The following is a 20,432-nucleotide window of genomic DNA, read 5'->3' as shown; positions in this document are numbered from 1 at the left end:
GAGGGCGACGGCGACGGTAGGAATATGCGCCTGAAGTATCGCAATAATATAATAAGAGTATACGGCAACGATACATATTTTCAATTATGTATGGCCACACATGTGCAGGTCATAAATACCAGGTTCTCTAGCCGAGTGCCATCCGTGCGGTATAACCGAGCTCAGATTGGTCCACCTTGACTGATCAAATAGGGCACCACTGTATGTTAAATGATGCGTACAACTCCTGCGGGACCCGCCGTGGTTACTCAGTGGCTATGGTGTTAGACTGCTGAGCACGAGGTCGCGGGATCGGATCCCGGCCACGGCGGCCGCATTTCGATGGGGGCGAAATGCGAAAACACCCGTGTACTTAGATTTAGGTGCACGTCAAAGAACCCCAGGTGGTCGAAATTTCCGGAGTCCTCCACTACGGCATGCCTCATAATCAGAAAGTGGTTTTGTCACGTAAAATCCCATAATTTAATTTTTAATTTAACTCCTGCGGGGACGGTAGAGTATCCGCCTCCCGTGCAAGAGGACCGTGATTCAAATCCCGGGCCGCACAATTCTCCACCGGAAAATACCAGAAAAAACAACAACAACAGCCGTGTGTTGAGAAAACTGCACAAACAGGCCTGGAGTGCGGCCTGATCCCGGTGACCAGAACCGGTAACGCACTCTCTCACCAGAGCAGGATTGGCCACCCTGGTGCAGTACTTGGCCACAACCTCCTATATGAACACAACAATCAAACCCCGGCCCTCAGTCCCCAGCAGCTGCGAAGCAACTGACCACGGCGGCGGTGAGACCTGCGACGCTGCAGAGGGTGCTAAGAATCCCTGGCTCCGGACAGGCCGCCATTGGAATATGAACCTGGCAACGTTTAACGCTAGAACGTTATCTAGTGAGGCGAGTCTAGCAGTGCTATTGGAGGAATTAGAGGGCAGTAAATGGGATATAATAGGGCTCAGTGAAGTTAGGAGGCCAAAAGAAGCATATACAGTGCTAAAAAGCGGGCACGTCCTGTGCTACCGGGGCTTATCAGAGAGACGAGAACTAGGAGTCGGATTCCTGGTTAATAAGAACATAGCTGGTAACATAGAGGAATTCTATAGCAGTAACGAGAGGGTGGCATGTCTTGTTGTGAAACTTAATAAGAGGTACAAAATGAAGGTTGTACAGGTCTACGCCCCTACATCTAGTCATGATGACCAGGAAGTCGAAAGCTTCTATGAAGACGTGGAATCGGCGATGGGTAAAGTCAAAACAAAATACAGTATACTGATGGGCGATTTCAATGCCAGGGTAGGCAAGAAGCAGGCCGGAGACAAGGCAGTGGGGGAATATGGCATAGGCTCTAGGAATAGAAGAGGAGAGTTATTAGTAGAGTTTGCAGAACAGAATAATATGCGGATAATGAATACCTTTTTCCGCAAGCGGGTTAGCCGAAAGTGGACGTGGAGGAGCCCGAATGGTGAGACTAGAAATGAAATCGACTTTATACTCGGCGCGAACCCTGGCATCATACAAGATGTAGACGTGCTCGGCAAGGTGCGCTGCAGTGACCATAGGATGGTAAGAACTCGAATTAGCCTTGACTTGAGGAGGGAACGGAAGAAACTGGTACATAAGAAACCAATCAATGAGTTAGCGGTAAGAGGGAAACTAGAGGAATTCCAGATCAAGCTACAGAACAGGTATTCGGCTTTAACCCAGGAAGAGGACCATAGTGTTGAAGCAATGGACGACAATCTTATGGGCATCATTAAGGAGTGCGCAATAGAAGTCGGTGGTAACGCCGTTAAACAGGAAACCAGTAAGCTATCGCAGGAGACGAAAGACCTGATCAAGAAACGCCAATGTATGAAAGCCTCTAACCCTACAGCTAGAATAGAACTGGCAGAACTTTCTAAGTTAATCAACAAGCGTAAGACAGCGGACATAAGGAACTATAATATGGATAGAATCGAACAGGCTCTCAGGAACGGAGGAAGCCTAAAAGCAGTAAAGAAGAAACTAGGAATAGGCAGGAATCAGATGTGTGCGTTAAGAGACAAAGCCGGCAATATCGTTACTAATATGGATGAGATAGTTCAAGTGGCTGAAGAGTTTTATAGAGATTTATACAGTACCAGTAACACCCACGACGATAAGGTGAGAGAATAGTCTAGAGGAACTTGAAATCCCACAAGTAACACCGGAAGAGGTAAAGAACGCCTTGGGAGCTATGCAAAGGGGGAAGGCAGCTGGGGAGGATCAGGTAACAGCAGATTTGTTGAAGGATGGTGGGAACACTGTCCTAGAAAGGTTGGCCGCCCTATATACACAATGCCTCATGACCTCGAACGTACCGGAATCTTGGAAGAACGCTAACATAATCCTAATCCATAAGAAAGGGGACGCCAAAGACTTGAAAAATTATAGACAGATCAGCTTACTGTCCGTTGCCTACAAAGTATTTACTAAGGTAATCGCAAATAGAATCAGGAATACCTTAGACTTCTGTCAACCAAAGGACCAGGCAGGATTCCGTAAAGGCTACTCAACAATAGACCATATTCACACTATCAATCAGGTGATAGAGAAATGTGCGGAATATAACCAACCCTTATATATAGCCTTCATTGATTACGAAAAAGCATTTGATTCAGTCGAAACCTCAGCAGTCATGAAGGCACTACGGAATCAGGGTGTAGATGAGCCATATGTAAAGATACTGGAAGCTATCTATAGCGGTTCCACAGCCACCGTAATCCTCCACAAAGAAAGCAACAAAATCCCAATAAAGAAAGGCGTTAGACAGGGAGATACGATATCTCCAATGCTATTCACAGCATGTTTACAGGAGATATTCAGAGACCTGGAGTGGGAAGAATTGGGGATAAAAGTTGATGGAGAATACCTTAGCAACTTGCGATTCGCTGATGATATTGCCTTGCTTAGTAACTCAGGAGACCAATTGCAATGCATGCTCACTGACCTGGAGAGGCAAAGTAGAAGGGTGGGTCTGAAAATTAATCTACAGAAAACTAAAGTAATGTTTAACAGTCTCGGGAGAGAACAGCAGTTTACGATAGGTAGCGAGGCACTGGAAGTGGTAAGGGAATACATCTACTTAAGGCAGGTAGTGACCACGGATTCGGATCATGAGACTGAAATAATCAGAAGAATAAGAATGGGCTGGGGTGCGTTTGGCAGGCATTCTCACATCATGAACAGCAGGTTGCCATTATCCCTCAAGAGAAAAGGGTATAACAGCTGTGTCTTACCAGTACTCACGAAAGGGGCAGAAACATGGAGGCTTATGAAAAGGGTTCTACTTAAATTGAGGACGACGCAACGAGCTATGGAAAGAAGAATGATGGGTGTAACGTTAAGGGATAAGAAAAGAGCAGATTGGGTGAGGGAACAAACGCGGGTAAATGACATCTTAGTTGAAATCAAGAAAAAGAAATGGGCATGGGCCGGACATGTAATGAGGAGGGAAGATAACCGATGGTCATTAAGGGTTACGGACTGGATTCCAAGGGAAGGGAAGCGTAGTAGGGGGCGGCAGAAAGTTAGGTGGGCGGATGACATTAAGACGTTTGCAGGGACAACATGGCCACAATTAGTACATGACCGGGGTAGTTGGAGAAGTATGGGAGAGGCCTTTGCCCTGCAGTGGGCGTAACTAGGCTGATGATGATGATGATGATGATACGGCAACTGAAGCGCCCCGTGGCAAATTACTTTCCGCAAAAGAAGTAACAAAATGGAATTTTCACCATGCATGCGAATATTCGCTGCGCCGCAACAATGTCTTCTTTTTTTTCTTCTTTTCCCATTGGACCAGAGATCTCCAGTGAATGTCCAAAGGACGTCCTACAAAGGATATATTGATGTCCGTCGGACATCCCTAGAAGTCCCGATGATGTACTACGGATGTCCACAGGATCGTCCGACGCAAGAGAATTGCACATCCAACGAACGTCCATCGTACATCAAAATCAAATATGCGGACGTCCGCAGGACCTTTGAAGATAACCCCATTGGAGCACCAGCGTCCTACATATGCCCAGCAGAGATCGAAAACGGGACATTCGGACGTCCCTGGGATTGACGTTCATAGTAACGTCCCCCGAACGTCATAATGGGATATTCGGACGTCGAAGAGATGTTTAAATACGGATAATTCTTATTGCATAACCCCGAGTACATCCTAAGGACATTTTTGTCAGGATGTAGGACGCTTCTGGGATATTTTACTAATTGTCCAAAGGACGTTTGTGGGGCATTTGGTTGGGGATTTAGGATATCCACAGAGCGTCCATATTGATTATAAGTTACCATTATTGGGACGTTTCTCAGAATGGGCCCTACAGTGCAGCAAGCCTGCTGCAATTTACATACCATTAACAAAGTAAGCTGGTTTTGTGATGACTTGTGGGCAATGATGAAAAGGAAATGCATGGCTCTTGATAAGCTCCATCCCAGCGGTCTCGTAAGGCGACCAAATATTTTTGTCATGCAAAAGCTGAAGTACAAAGAGACAAGCCAGGAATGCAGCCCACCGCATCTCAAAGCACGTTAAATAAAGGCTGCAGTGCAACTAAGCATTGTGCACATGGTTCCCTGCTACGCTAAGCAAATACATTACATACAACTTGATAAATATGCATTAATTCAAAACATATAGACATGCAACCAATACTTTTTGTGCTAACAGGGGCGAAGCTACAGAACTAAGTTCTGCAGGCTGCTGAATCATTTGACAATCTCATAAAACATACAGCATTTATTTCAATAAAACAGTTGCAGGAAGATCACTCGTTGAACTCTAAAATGCACTCAGCAGTTTTCAGTAAAACCCATCAATGCAAACAAATAAAACTCGATAATTTCATCATACAAGTTATACATTATACCGCACCATGGTTAGTAAAAGTGCACATTATTCAAACTCTTTACAAATGCACTTTGGGTAGCAAGAAACTTTAAGAATTCACAGTGCGGCCACTATGGAACTTATCACGAGGCTTGCTGTGGGCTCACTTCCGTGGGCACATCAATGCAAAATTTGCTGAAAAGTTTAGATATGTTAGCCACTTTATGTTGCCAGAGCCTTTCCCTAGGTCATATTCAGTAATTACATACACGAACACGAGTTATGCTAAATTAAGATGTCACAACTACATTAGGCATTAACAAATTACTCGAGGCTAGTTCAGTGGTCATATATACACAAACAGCTGCTGTATGATCATCCATTTACTCTAAAAACAGTTGCACCCTTTGGGGTGTATATTTGCCACAGAACAATAATAGTCATCTGTCTTGCCCGCATTTCCTTTCTTTAACGCTGCAAGCCCGGTACTTCCATGTCACGAACGGCATGCGCATTATCAGCATGACAGAGCATCCTCGACAGGAAAGTAACGAGCGCCGGGTTTTCAAGAAAGGAAACGCAAGCAAGACATGAAGATTATTGTTCCGTGGCAAATTTACACCCCAAAGGGTGCAACTGTTCTTAGAGTGTAGAGCAAACGCGCTGTGGGGGGGGGGCATCCATAACAAGTTCTGGCAAAGGTCACCAGAGCAAACATCGACACTTTCGTGTGTAGTGACAAGACCATTTCAGTTGAGCTAGTAATTCGCAGAAGTACCTCGGCCAGTAAAAGAACTTTGAAAGCCCTATGCAAGGGTGGGATGTACAAAGGAAGTTAGTAGGAGGTCTACTGTGGGCTGGCTCATTTCAACGGTTGCGTGCACACAAATGAAATATTTGCTGGAAAGTTCAGAGGTGTCTTAGCCATGACGGAAGCTACTCCACTTTCTGCAGGCCTCCTTCAGCAGTTGCACACAGTAGAAGTACTAAATATTCTATAGACACACTGGGCATTTAAAAAATTACTAAAGGATCACTTAAGCAGTTGCAAACACGAACATTACTGGAGAGTTCACAGATACAAAACCAGTTACAAGACACTTGCTTCAACACAATACCAAACTGATTTCACAGGTACTAGAGTTACAAGACACTTGCTGCACTTGAGTGGTCACAAACACAAATTCACCATAAGTGTCCATAGGCTTGAAGGCCTCTAAGCAAGTAAACAGAAGCTGAATGCGACCTTTGCGTGGTCACAGCCAAATATTGCTGAACCGTCACAGGTACCTTGGCCACTACACAATTAACTAAAAGCTTTCAGCATGCTCACTTCAGCAGTCATAGACAGAAAAATGCATTATATGAGTTCACCCATATGAAAAGCAAATAGAGGATTTGTGTGGGCTTGCTTCAACGGCCACACGTAAACACAATTTCATCCTAAAAATTCATGGGTATCAGACAGCCTCGATGGAAGTTACCAGAGGCAGAGCATGGCTGTTCTTCAATGGCAGCAGTTACAAATACATCTGGAAAGATCACAGGTATCTTGGCAACTAAACATTTCACTAAGGCTCACTGCAGGTTGGCTCAGCGGTCGAAGACGACTACATTGCAGTTCACGTGTACTAAGAAATTTAGTGGGGCATTTCTGTGGACTTGCTTGAACAGTCACAGAGACAAAAATTAACCCAGAGTTCACAGGTACATCGGCCCATAAGGAAGTCGCCACACGCTGGGTGGAGCCTTTCGTCCATAGTTTCAGACGCAGAACAGAAGAGATCACGAGTACGCTACACAATTTACTAGTCATCCTGAAGGATCGGTTCCAGTGGTCGCAGACACGAAAATACACTGTTGAGATCAGAGGTACTAAGAAAGCAGATTTCCGTGGGCTTGTTTCTGTGCTGATTCTCAACGAATGATGTCAACCCAAAGTGACACCAGGCTGATGGCAGGAACACAGCATGACTGTAAAGTATGCAACAAAAACGTGTTAGAAATGTTTACGAAAATCGCTATCTCAACCTGCACATTTAACAGCAATCTGCAGGTTCTGACAGCAACTTTGCTTCTTTGTGGCTTAATACAAACACGTTGAGCGAACAGTTATCAGAAAAGAAGTAATGATTTCAACTCTGCACAAAGATAAAAGTAATTCTCCTAGTCACTACGTCAGCATAGCATAGTTTCGTCCGAAAAGCGAAGCAGCGATTGGGACAGCAAATTACCAAACGGCTATATTTAAGCAGCTGTACGTATTATCGCCACTTTAAATTACTGTAAACCTTCGCTTCCTTGTTAAACTAACAGTGTCGTGTGCAAAGCCAAACATGACCACATCTCCCTGACTGTAAACACGCTGTATGAACGCTGGCGTGAAGCGGGGCAGCAGCGACAAGCGATCGCTTCTTACTGTTTCCAGCCACAATGCCTTTCCAGAGCAAAATTTACGCGAATTTCGATACTAAGCTGCGCGGGAACAGCGCCGACGAAGCCCACCGCGGCGCGCGTCCGCGTCAGCGGAATTTCATCAGGAGTGTCAGTACAATTTCTATCGCAATAATAATAGAAAAATTAGGCGATTGTCGACAATATAACTCCAGTAAATATTGACACGTGTACTTATCTTTATCATACGCGACCACGTTTGGCCGCCTAACATATGTTATCGCGCAGCGCAGGACACGCCTGCATGTAAAAGAAGTTTCTGGAATATTATCGATGGTTCCGTCCACCGCCTTTCACCGCAACTTGTGTAATCTGATTGCATGTATGCGCGACGCGAATATTGTAGAACTTTGTGGAAGACACGCGGGTCCCATCGGTTAATCTGAAACATTCGACGACTGATCTATAAAAGCCGGCGCGCTTGACCCGCTGATCAGGTTTCGACGATCGCCGACCGTGTTCGCCGCTATTGTTGTGCTATAAGTGTAGCCTGTTTTGTGGGCACAGGTTCGCCCAATAAAAGTTAGTTTTGTCGTTCACAGTATTGCTACTGTGTTCTTCAACGTCACCACCACGTGACAATATACAATGACAATATGGGGATGCAACAGTCTCGTAATCTTGTTCAGCGCGTCGCGCACACATGTCAGCACATACTCTGGCCCAAATGATAGCAAATGCAAGAAAACTGAAGCAGCACGGTTGGTCAACCGCCCAGTGTGCGAGGTGGTGCCATTGAAATACAAATGCCTACAATATAGCTCCGTTATTTGGAACTTCCGCGATTGTATAGGTCTTGCAAACGCGATTATGCAAAGAAAACTCAAACGGTAGACGAAACTTAGGCGACACGGTAAATCACCTGACAGAGTGAGTGAGTGAATAAACTTTTATTGGGTCCAGCAAAACGCGATAAAACGAACACTCGACAGAAATTTAATTAACAGTCAAATTAAATTATGGGGTTTTTACGTGCCAATGCCACTTTCTGATTATGAGGCACGCCGTAGTGGAGGACTCCGGCAATTTCTACCACCTGGGGTTCTTTTAACGTGCACCTAAATCGATGTACACGGGTGTTTTAGCACTTCGCCCCCATCGAATGCGACCGCCGTGGCCGGGATTCGATCCCGCGACCTCGTGCTCAGCATCCCAACACCATAACCACTGAGCTACCACGGCGGGTAATTAACAGTCAAAAGGGACAAACATTCACCATTACTAAAAAAAAATGAATTATTGGGTTTTACGTGCCAAAACCACGATCTGATTATGAAGCACGCCATAGTGGGGGACTCCGGAATAATTTGGACGACCTGCGGTTCTTAACATGCACCTAAATCTAAGTTTACGGGTGTTTTCTCATATCGCCCTCATCAAAATGCGGGCGCCGTGGCCGGGACTTCATTACTAAAAATACGACAACGTGCAAATTCGGAGCGATAGTCTAATAGGCGTAAGCGATTCGATCGTTACAGACATCAAAAAATTAAAATTAAATTATGGGGTTTTACGTGCCAAAACCACTTTCTGATTATGAGGCACGCCGTAGTGGAGGACTCCGGAAATTTCGACCGTCTGGGGTTCTTTAACGTGCACCTAAATCTAAGTACACGGGTGTTTTCGCATTTCGCCCCCATCGAAATGCGGCCGCCGCGGCCGGGATTCGATCCCGCGACCTTGCAATGTGCTCAGCAGCCCAACACCATAGCCACTGAGCAACCACGGCGGGTGTTACAGACATTTGAGACGTAAGCTTGACCTCGCCAACATACTAGCATGCACCTGAGAACGTGTAAGCAGCAGTTCACAAGATGTCGCCCAAAATTTCGTTATTCCCAGAAACGAACGTGTAGGGCATTGTATGACAGAAACGCGTGGTAAAATTCAGCAGCGCGGCAGGCGAACAATCACGTGCAACAAGTGCTGCGATCGCGGTACAAATGCCCACAAATGTTCAGTTATTTCAACCGCATGCCATTTTACGATTGCTCTCGCAGTCGCGGTTACGCAAAGAAAATTCAAACGGCAGACGAAGCTCAATTGGCGACACGGTTAATCAGTGAGGGCGGGCGCGTGACGCAAATTTAGCAGTCAACGAAGATCGACAAACGTTCCCCATTATTAATACGAAACAATACGACCACGGGCGAATGAGCTATAGTATAAGTAGCGTAAATGTGTCGATCGTTACAGGAAGCTGAGGCCTAAGCTTGATCTTATTACCCTCAGAATAGCATGCATCCGACCACATGCAAATAGGCAGCAGCCTAACAAGTCGTCCAAAAGTTTCGTTATTTCGAAAAATTTGCATGTCACTGTTTGGCACATATATGTATGCTGTACGTAATGGTTAAGTGGCCGGCCGCACTGCTGAACTTTACCACGCTTGTCTTTACGGCTCGTATACCAGCCGTAAAGGCAAGCGTGGTAAAGTTTAGCAGTACGGCCGCCCAATTAGCCATCACGCGCAGCAAGTGCTCCGATCGTGATACAGATGCCTACATCTGTATTCCACGTCCCAACTTCACGTACAAACGTGCACGGTTATTCCTTCTTCTAAGGTCAGCGACAAGCTGTCCCATCATACTTCAAAACCACGATTTCCACTTGTATAGAATCCCACCCCTCTTTGTAACGCCCTGCGTGACATTAAAAGTATTGAAATAAGTAAATTCAGTTAATGCATCCTTACGCAGTTCTTACGATTGCTATCGCGATCGTTAAGCAAACAAAACAGCAATGGCAGACGAAGCTTAAGTGACACGGTTACTCACTACTAGCGTGTGATGGAGTAAACCCTCACAAACTCTTATAATAAAAAAATTGCGACCACGTGCGAACGAGCTCATCAGCGCGCACGTTTCGGCGCACGTTCACGTGTAAATAAGCAGAAGCCTAACAAGTCGCCGAGATGTCTCGTTATTACGACAACGTGCACGACACTGTTACCCAAAAACAATACCAGCCGTAAATACACGAGCTGTTAAATTCAGCAGCGCGACCGGCCATCACGGGCAGCAAATTCTCAAATCGCGATACAAACGCCAACAAAGTTCTATTATTCCGAACGTACGCAGTTTTACGATTACTTTGGCAATCGCTGTTACGCAAACAAAACGCCAACAGCACACGTACCGAAGTTTAAGCGACACGGCTATCACTACGAGCACGCGAAAGAATCAGTCAAGTGAGAGGAAGTTTCACTGTTACGTACTAAAAGATACGATCACATGCTAACGAGCAATTAAGTAGGCGCAAACGTTTCGTTCGTCACAGGCAGCCGAGGAATAAACTTGTCTTGAAGTCTAACAAGTCGCCCTAAAGTTTAGTTATTCTAAGAAAAGTGCATGCACTCTTAGTAGTAATATAGCAGCCCTAAAGACAGGCGTATTAAAATTCAGCAGCGTTGCCGCCATAACGTGCAGCAGGCGCCCCGACCGCGATACAAATGTGTACAAATTTTCAGCTATTTCAACCTTACGCAGTCGTAAGATTGATTGCTCTCGCAATCACGGTTACGCAAAGAAAACGCAAACGAAGCTGAAGCAAGGCTATTCTGGACAGTGTGTGTCGGGAAGCTATTATAATTAATATGCATTTTCTTATTGTTCGCCACTGTTCAGTAAAAAGAACGATAACTCTCGCGGACTCATCCTGTGGGCTAGGGAGTTAACGGCTCTAAAGTTTCGAATTCAGAATTTTTTTTTTTTTGGCGGATCTCGGCGCTGCGCAGAAATATAGGACAGAGTAAGCTCAGAAGTTTGCAGAAAAGTAGTACGATGCGATCAAACGCAACACGACGCATGGTCAATCGCCGATTGATGTTACCGTCGCTGCAAAAGATGGGAATGTACTACAGTGCCCGTCATTCGATTATGCGCAGACACGACACTTGCAGGGCTGCTAATAGAAAAACATTGATTTCATGAACTGTCACTAACCTCTTGATAGGTGTAAGACGTACAGGCGCCGCAGAAATGGAACTCCAAAGCGCATGACCAAAACGTTCACCTGGAGCTGACCAACGCTCACCCTGGAACTGATGAGCACATGGCACAACAATACGGCCACCACGTTCAGAGAAAGCGCGCGAACTGAGCGTCAGGGTTGCCAGGTCCAAAATGTGAAAAGTAGCCAAAAAATCTCGTAAAGTAGCCAGAAAAGTCGCCAACTTTGGCCACATACAGAAATGTAGCCAGAAAAGTAGCCACACTATGGAAAAACGTTGCATTTTAATTTATTATGCAACTCTGAAGACATTATCACAGCCAACACTTAAAGCTGCTTTTAGTAAATGTAAGAACATACAAAAATATTATGAAACGTGTATAAATGACTACAGCTAAGAGCGCTTTGAACACAAATCAGAATCACAAATCAGAATTGTGATTCTGATTATCACAAATCAGAACCACAGCTCCAGTTCAGGTGTTAATGTTTGAGTTAATCTCGGCGCACATTTCTCGAAGAAGGTCAAAGCTCAAGGCATCCTCAAGCGATCGCTTTCGCGATTATTTACGTGCAATTTTGCGTCTTGGCATCGGACGTGTCGCAGGCCGTTTGTTACGCTCTGCATAGTGAGATGCCCAGTCGCGCGAAATCTCGCAAAAGTGATTGTATTCCAGAATAAAGCTGTATATTTTCAAGCTGGGAACACATACATGGACCGACTACGCCGAGAGCGCGCCGGCCAGACCGGCCGCTGACATGCTGGTAGCATGTTTACGTTTATCCCGTGACCAGCTGTCCAAGTGTTCGATTTTGCGAACTTCGGGAAGCTTCGGGTTGTCTTAGGGTCCCACCTCACGTTGCCTTCCCATCAGGACCGGCACTAGCTGGCTGCCGTCTGGCTGCCAGCGGGCTGCCGTCTGGCTGCCAGCGGGCTGCCAGAACTCCGAAAATCGAAGACGCCTTATATGTGGAAGGTGGAAGGCCTGACACGGAACGTCAATGCGAAGATGGAACACGCTGTGACGTTACCAGTGCGAAATCCTTTGCATGAAATGAAAGCGCCAGAGTCAGATTGACAATGATGACGGACCAGCTTGAAAAGATTTGAAGTGTCGTTGTTGCGGGTTGGCCTAAATATTTGCTAATGTTGCTGCATAATATGAGCTACACAAATTTCTATCCAATTTTTACAATAGTCAAGCTATTTCAAAAGTAGCCAAAAAAGTAGCCAAGTAGCCAAGGCATTTTTTTCACCGCCAACAGCCTCAAAAAGTACATGCGTTTCCCCGCAGGCCGGCTGAGGCCGGTGAACAATAGAAGGCAGCATCCACGTGACCCTGCGTTCCCGGATGTTAGTTCCCTAAGTTGGTTTCCAACTGTCCCTATGGGGCCACTGAATACCTAGTGTGTCACGTGATTGGGGAGGTTTCTTCCCTGTATTGCTGCCGGATTATACAACAACCCTAGTGCGTGCAATGTCGGAATGGTGCACGTCTGTGATCGAGCTGCCATCGGCGATGACGATCGTCGCTGCGAATTCTGCAGCAAACTATTCATACAGAGGAAGAACATGCTGCAACACATCAGGAACGTTCACAAAATGGCCGTGGATGTCAAGAAATTGATGAAATGCGACGTATGTGGCACTTCCCTGCCTACAATGGAGAAGTATTCGGTGCACCAGATCGCTGCGCACAACTTCGAGGCTGATTACGTGCACCTGGTGTTCCGGAACAATAAGGGTGACGAACAGTTTTATTAAGTTTATTCTCAGTCATCGTGAGCAAATGACGTTTAAACGCAATATTATATCTTGGACTTTTTTTAATTTCTTGTTGCGCAGTGTGCCTCCAAAAAGGCAGTTGTTTATGCTTTGCGGGCCTTTGTTTTCTTTTTCTCTATCTGTTTCGCGAAGAGCAGCTTTTGCGCAGGTGCCTAATTTATTTCCTTGGGGTATTTTGAAGTTTGTATCCTCGTTAAATATAATTTGTTTGTTTATCCATCTATAGTATAGTCATGTGTGCGCGCTCCCAGCGATGCGCTACATGACGTACGTTTGGCATTGTCTGCTTTCCTGCACAGCAAGTGGAGTGAAATTTGACGTTTGTACATCTTCTTATTTTTTTAAGCGACAGGAGTAAGCTGTTCTGCGTTCTGACGTTGCTCTGTGCCACATACGTGCGTGGCCTAGTCTTCGCCTCAGTGCACGTTGCAATGCGGCAGAGACGCAGAACCGGTACCATACATGAATTTGCGGATGTCGCCGGGATGGTTTCACAGCGTATTGTGGGCAAACTCTCTAGCAGTACATTTTATAGAATAGAGCGAAATGTGACGCTCGCACACCCACCCCCCCTTTTTTTTTTACTTAAACGAGAGGAGGGATTTGCTCTGCGTTCTTACGTTGCTCTGCGCTACTTGCGTGCGTGGTGTAGTCTTCGCCTCAGTGCAGGCCGCAATAGGTCCGAATGCAGGCCGACGTAGGTCCACGACCACACTTGCAATTGCGGCTGTCAGCGGCTTGGTCTCCTGGCGTACTTTGGGAAAATTCTTTAGTAGTACCACAGTCCCTCAATAGAAGGACTCTGGTTGTAGATTTCATAAAGTAGAGCTAAATTTGACGCACGCGCAATCCTTTTTTCTTTAAGAAGAGTGTGTTAGGAGGCTACTTGGTAAGACATCTTTTTGTGAACTTAAACTGCGCTTGAGAAAAGACACCAACGTAGAAGAAGACAGGACGAACGCAGACTAGCAACTGGTTTATTGAAATCACACATAATGCTGCCTCTTCGAACCAGGCGCATGCCCAAGCCAGATCATAACCGCGTGACGATGGAACACTCCCTCGCCAAGCCCCTATCTACAGTAAAAAATCAAGCTCTTCTTGAAAAGAAGGAGCTTTTCAAGAAGAAACTGAGAGAAGGGATTCACACTGTTCTGGGGCGTAGCTTGCACCATGTGCTCTCAGTTCGTCTTTGTCTTATCGTAACAGCATTGCTATGAATGTACAGTCTGATTCAATATTGAGGAAGGAGTGAGCATAGATCATGCTTAAGTTTCATATTTGTTTCTTATTAAAACAAAACTAATATGATAAATTTTTTGAAGTTATGGCGCATTGAATTTGAAATTCAATTTTAACATAAATTTGAGCAATATCAAGGGTGACCTCATGACACAGTCGAGTTGAAGGTGAGGGAGTAAAATAAATGCTACATTAGCCCGTGTCCAAAGCCTTCAGAGTGATTATTTTTGTTTGCATCTCTCTCCCAATAGTACTTGTCACTATCTAATGCTATTTTGTGCTTTTATTACAGAATTTCATGAATGGAAAGCAGAAGAAGAGGGTAGCCATAACTGCTGGTTCATTTTGCCCAGGGACCCCAAAAAGCTGGCCAGTGGAGAAACAAGGATCCACTATTACTGTAATAGATCAGGCGAGGCAAGGAAAAAGGAAGGTCATAGTGACCGTCGGGAGAAAAGTCAGGGGAGCTGTAGGTCTGGTAAGATATGTCTTTCATTTATTACCGTCACAATTACCGTCCGACACCTGAAGGCACCACCATAAAAGTCAGGTATCAAAGAAACCATTACGGTCATAAACCAGAAATTCAGCACTTGAGAATGAGTGACAAGGAAAAGGCCAGCATAGCAGAGAACCTAGAAAGGGGTGTGCCCATGAAAACCATTCTAAAGCGAGTAAGAACATCTGTGGCATCCAAGCTGAGGCCCGTGCACTTGGCAGAGTGCTCAACCCTGCATAACATCAAACAGCAGTTTAACATTGCTGCTCCTGAACATTGTCACACTAATGACGCTATCAGTGTAGACATGTGGGTGCTTGTGATGAAAGAAAAAGGTGAAACACTTGTCCACCTGTACAAGGCACAAGGTGCAGTGGACCCAAGTGGTACATTTCCTTCAGCAGACTTTGCTCTTGTTCTGATGACAGAGTCTCAGAAGGAGCTACTAGAAAAATTGGGCCCTGCAGGTACTGTATGTCTTGACTCCACACATAGAACTACAGAGTACCAGTTTGAGCTGACCACTCTTCTGGTGCTAGATAAAATAGGATCAGGTGTAGCTATAGCTTATTTCATCTGCAACCGGATGAACGAGCAAACTTTGACAGCATTCTTCAAATATCTGGAGTCGGCCATGGCCAAAAAAGTGGCTGCTAAGACATTGATATCTGATGATGCGTCGCAATTCTACAAAGCATGGTCCATGGTCATGGGTGCCGCAAAACAGAAACTTCTCAGTGCCTGGCATGTGGATAACAATTGGCGTAAGAAGATACTCGAGTGTGTAGAGAAACAGCTAAGGCCACATGTTTACCATAGTGTGTGGCTACTCTTAGAGTTCCTCGTGGAAAAGGCATTTGAAGATTATTTTAAGCAATTCCTTTCTAGTGAAGAAGAAGAACTGAGGGACTTCCTGAAGTACTTCAATGACCACTATGCAGTTAGGCCGCAAGAGTGGGCCTATTGCTTTAGGACTAGAGCAGCTGTCAACACTAACATGCACCTTGAGAGCAAGCGCAGGACGTTAAAGCATACTATGCTGGAGAGAAAACAGAATAAGCATGGTGACAAACTTATTTCTGCCCTCATGGACTTGACAAATCATTTTTTAATGAAAAGGGCTATCCAGATGATGAAAGGGGTAAAGGGTAAGAAGCTGAGCAGAATTCAGAAGAACCACAGGTCTGGCAGTGAAATGGCAGCTTGAGCCAAATTAAATGAAGATGGCTGTGCCAAATTAAATGAAGATGGCATATAGACTGTGCAATCTCAGTCTAATAAAGGGCTCTCATATAAAGTGTCAAAAGTGGGAGATGGTGCTTGCTGTCCTTTGAGGTGTAAGGAATGTGCAGTGTGTGTGCATACTTACATGTGCACTTGCTATGACCATCTTATACACTTTACAGTGTGCAAGCACATTCACTGTGTGGTCATCGCTAATCCAACTAGCAGCAACAAGGCCCATGAGAGCTCACCCGAAGAAGCATGTGAGGCAAGTCGGGCATTGCACATTGTACAGACATGGTTATATTGCGCTCAGTTTTACAAACACGATATTAAGGAAGGACAGGACGTGGACGGATGTAGCGCAAACTACCAACTGTTTAATACTGGTAAAGAACGCGCTTATATACAAGGAGATATGGAGCGGGAGGGGGGGGGGGGGAAAGGTTACATATAAGATATGACAAGGTGACGACGTGTGATCATAGTTCGGGTCAGGCATACATTGTTCACATGCACCCGTTCGCCTTGGCAAACTCGACCTCAGCTTTGATAAGCGCGATGGACGGAGTGCTTACGCACATCTCTTTTTCTTTAGCTATCGCAAGCGCCTCCCATATTTCTCGCTCCGTTTTTGTTTTTGATGTTCCAATGACTGTGGTGCTTTCTATTAGCGGGGAGCATTTGCATTGTTTGCAATGTGCGGCCAAGTTGCTAGGTGCTGTCAGAAGCTGACACGTGTATTTGTGCTCCCGTAACCTATCATTTAGACAACGTCCAGTTTGCCCAATGTATACTTTCCCGCAATCTAGTGGGATTTGGTAAACAACTGAAGTAGCGCATTCCACGTACTTTTTCGTGTGCTTCGGGCAACAAGTTTTCACAGGAAACTTGCCGCCTTGTTTGGAGAAACGAACATAACTACCTGTTTCAGATATGTTGACGATTATTTGGTGTGCATGAAAGAAAACCAAACCGATCCATTTAGCGTAGAAACCGTCATCAGCATGTTCAAAAAAGCGCATGAAGGTTTAGAGTTCACGTACGAGACTCCTACCGAAGGCCGATTGCAGTACCTTGATATAAACATTAGGATCAGAGGCTCCCACATCTGCTGGTGCTACAAAACTAGAGGAGAAAAAGAAACCCTGAGGTATGACTCTGGCCATTCTAAAATCATAAAAAGAGGCATCGCCAAGGCTTGCATCAGTCAAGCAATTGAAAAATCATGCCACCATGCTGTGACGGAGAGCATCGATTTGCAAGTAAGCCGCTTAAGAAACAGTGGGTACCCCGAACAGCATGGTGGTACAAATCTGTGAAAACTTGTTGCCCGAAATCAGAGCCAACAGGAAAAGGCAGAAAACACAGCAAAAATTGAAAAAACGCGTGGTGTTGCCTTACATCCATGGCTTGTCACATCGGATAAAAAAGACAGCCCAACGCCATGATGTTGAAGTTCTGTTCTCCGCCCCGCAAAAACTAAAAGGCATGTGCAAGAGGGTGAACGCAGGATCCAAAGAGGCCAACCCTAGTGCTACGGTCTGTCAGACTAAGCACACGAAAAAGTACGTGGAATGCGCTACTTCAGTTGTTTACCAAATCCCACTAGATTGCGGGAAAGTATACATTGGGCAAACTGGACGTTGTCTAAATGATAGGTTACGGGAGCACAAATACACGTGTCAGCTTCTGACAGCACCTAGCAACTTGGCCGCACATTGCAAACAATGCAAATGCTCCCCGCTAATAGAAAGCACCACAGTCATTGGAACATCAAAAACAAAAACGGAGCGAGAAATATGGGAGGCGCTACGATAGCTAAAGAAAAAGAGATGTGCGTAAGCACTCCGTCCATCGCGCTTATCAAAGCTGAGGTCGAGTTTGCCAGGGCGAACGGGTGCATGTGAACAATGTATGCCTGACCCGAACTATGATCACACGTCGTCACCTTGTCATATCTTATATGTAACCTTTCCCCCCCCCCCTCCCGCTCCATATCTCCTTGTATATAAGCGCGTTCTTTACCAGTATTAAACAGTTGGTAGTTTGCGCTACATCCGTCCACGTCCTGTCCTTCCTTAATATCGTGTTTGTAAAACTGAGCGCAATATAACCATGAACGTTCACCAACTAGCCCCCTTCATTGCTTTACCATATATACATTGTACAGAGTATAACAAAGCTGGAAGCAGCCAAAGCAGTGTAAAGCTCAGCACTCTTAAGAGCGAAAATGGACTCGGTCACACAGGCAATATCAGATGGTGAAGTCTCTGAGGGTGTGGCTGAGAAGGCAAACAATTTGTTTGAGCTAGTTTTCATGCTTGTTGAAAGTGAAAGTGACCCAAAAAGAAAGATGCCAGACCATTCAAATGAACCAGCCAACGAAAAAGTTGTGCACCTGTTAAGATTTCACTCTACAAAAAACCCTAGATTGTCGCAGCCATCATCTAGCCTTTCAAGGCCCACTGAAGCTCAAAAGGAAGTCCTTAAATAACAGCTTAGGGACAGCAACATAGAAACAAGAGATAACCATGTCAGCAGGGCACGATTACTGGTAACAAGCCTCCAGTGCAGTTAGGAAGAGAGAAGTGGTGCAGTAGTGCTGTGCTGTCATGCCTTATTGAAGCAGGTTGAGGGCTCGCATGTTAACAAATCATGACATGTGGTCTCTGATGATTAGCCCGTCTGTTTTTGTCTGTGGTGTGCAGTCATATGTCACAGCTGGATGGTATGTGTGTTAGAGCACGAGAGATGCCTCCATGCTTGTTGTATGAGCTGCTGGTAAGTGTTCTGTGAAGATAGGTACAGACCCAGTGGTCATCTCTGGTATGTGGCAGCTGTTGGATGGTAGTGTGTTAGAGCACGCCTCCATGCTTGTCATATGAGCCGCTGGTAAGTATGTCTGTACATAGATCTAAGGAAGTGCATTGGATGGTGTGTAGTGTTTCAGTGTGCAAAAGCCTCCAATGTGTTTTGCTACTTATAAATTTGTGTAAACACTCAGTAGCGCAGTAGTTATGATGTTGCACTGTTGAGCACGAGCTTGCGGGTTCAATCCCAGCAAAGGTGGCTGCATTTCAGTGGTGGTGAAATGAAAAAAAGAAAGTGTGTAGTTGAATTTAAGTGCACATCACAAAACCCGAGGTGGTCAAAAATATTACTGAGTCCCGCACTGTGGCATGCCTCATAATTCGATCTAGATTTTGTGTTCCATGTGATGTTCTTATTGCCCATTTGAATAAACTTTTATTTTTCAGATTACCAAAATAGAGGGCATATGCAGTGGTATTGTGTGCAGTCTGGATAAGTTGCTCTGGTCATGAGCACTCAATTAAAACTTCTGCATATTTGGCTGCAGCAGACAGTGTCATAATGATTGTAAAGACTATGCAGAAAGCTTTAGGCCACTCTACATATCAGATCAGTTTTATATTGCATCCCTTATGGTGCATCTCTTACTTGAGTAGGCATAATAACAATTGGCAATGCTTCCTTACACATTTAATATTTTTCTCTTTTTCTTTTGGAAGAGTAGCCTTCGAAGAATAATCTACAACAGTGCTCCTACCTTCTCTTTCACTGTCTCCCCATTTCTTTTCTACACTTCAACTTCATTCTACGCACTTTCTTATTCTCCTCTTCATCCTACATTGAGGGTGTGGGAAAGTGAGCTAAGCGTGCATAAAGATTGCTGTGCCGAACTTAATTGCGGCACTGACGAAAACAAATCTTTGCCAAAAGGTTCACTCCAGCTACATTCCCCCTCCAAACACTGTTTATCACTTCAAGCCTTCATATTCCTGTGAGCTTTTGTCTTGTTTAACAGTTGTAACAGTCATACTATTTATTACTATCAATAGCCAGCATACATTTAGCACTGCAAAGGGCTGTTTAGAAGATGTGCGAGTTTCTACTTCCCTTATGATAAATACTCCAGACATTCAGTCTCTATTTTATGAAAATCTTTCAAACATTGCCAGTGATGACCACCATATAGCTTAATGTCGGCATGGGATTGAGGCTTCCCCGCAAAAAGAACAGTTATGTTGTGCTCATATCATGTGACTGGCAGTTTCTGCTGTAATTTTTGCACTTGTCAACTGCACTGTGAAGAGTTCATTTCTGTGAATATGTGCTGGCCTGATTCTTCTTGTTCACGCATTTCAGATCTTGTGCTATGAGATGAGGAGGTGTAAAATAAAAACACCGTGTAGATTTCACAATGCCTTTAAGAAACCACGCGAAGCTTGGAGATGAAGCATTACATGCACCTTGAACCAAGTGTCTGGACACAGCGAGTGAAAGTTGTTTTGTCATGAGCGAGGGTGTCGGTGTTACTTGTAACTATCTTTAAATAAAGGTTTGTTTCAAAACAGTGGCTCAACTCTGTGTTTCCCCCGGTAAAAAACACAACCATCGGGATT

General features: G+C 45.0%; 1 protein-coding gene across 2 annotated transcripts; it reads left to right on the top strand.

Moving 5' to 3' along the window:
* Positions 1-12,707: 12,707 nt before the first annotated feature.
* LOC126545996 (uncharacterized) lies at positions 12,708-20,386 on the top strand. 2 transcript variants are annotated; one of them, XM_072287856.1, is made up of 3 exons: positions 12,708-12,999; positions 14,575-14,760; positions 20,176-20,386. In XM_072287856.1, the coding sequence occupies exons 1-3, from the start codon at positions 12,741-12,743 to the stop codon at positions 20,187-20,189; spliced, it is 459 nt and encodes a 152-aa protein (XP_072143957.1). In that variant the 5' UTR covers positions 12,708-12,740; the 3' UTR covers positions 20,190-20,386. The 2 variants fall into 2 exon arrangements, 1 of the variants encoding a protein (XP_072143957.1); XR_011893861.1 differs by having other exon boundaries at positions 12,709-12,999; positions 14,575-16,273.
* The last annotated feature ends 46 nt before the right edge of the window (positions 20,387-20,432 follow it).

Source organism: Dermacentor andersoni, chromosome 1 (assembly GCF_023375885.2).
Source record: "Dermacentor andersoni chromosome 1, qqDerAnde1_hic_scaffold, whole genome shotgun sequence".
Classification (NCBI taxonomy): Eukaryota; Metazoa; Arthropoda; class Arachnida; order Ixodida; family Ixodidae; genus Dermacentor; species Dermacentor andersoni.
Note: the sequence above shows the minus strand (reverse complement) of the source record. Positions and strands in the feature narration are given on the sequence as shown.

Bases quoted from the DNA above. Each gene is read 5' to 3' on its own strand.
- LOC126545996 (XM_072287856.1), top strand. From the start codon at position 12,741: ATGGTGCACGTCTGTGATCGAGCTGCCATCGGCGATGACGATCGTCGC. The intron at 13,000-14,574 runs GTGACGAACAGT...CTTTTATTACAG, and splicing joins GGTGTTCCGGAACAATAAGG to AATTTCATGAATGGAAAGCA.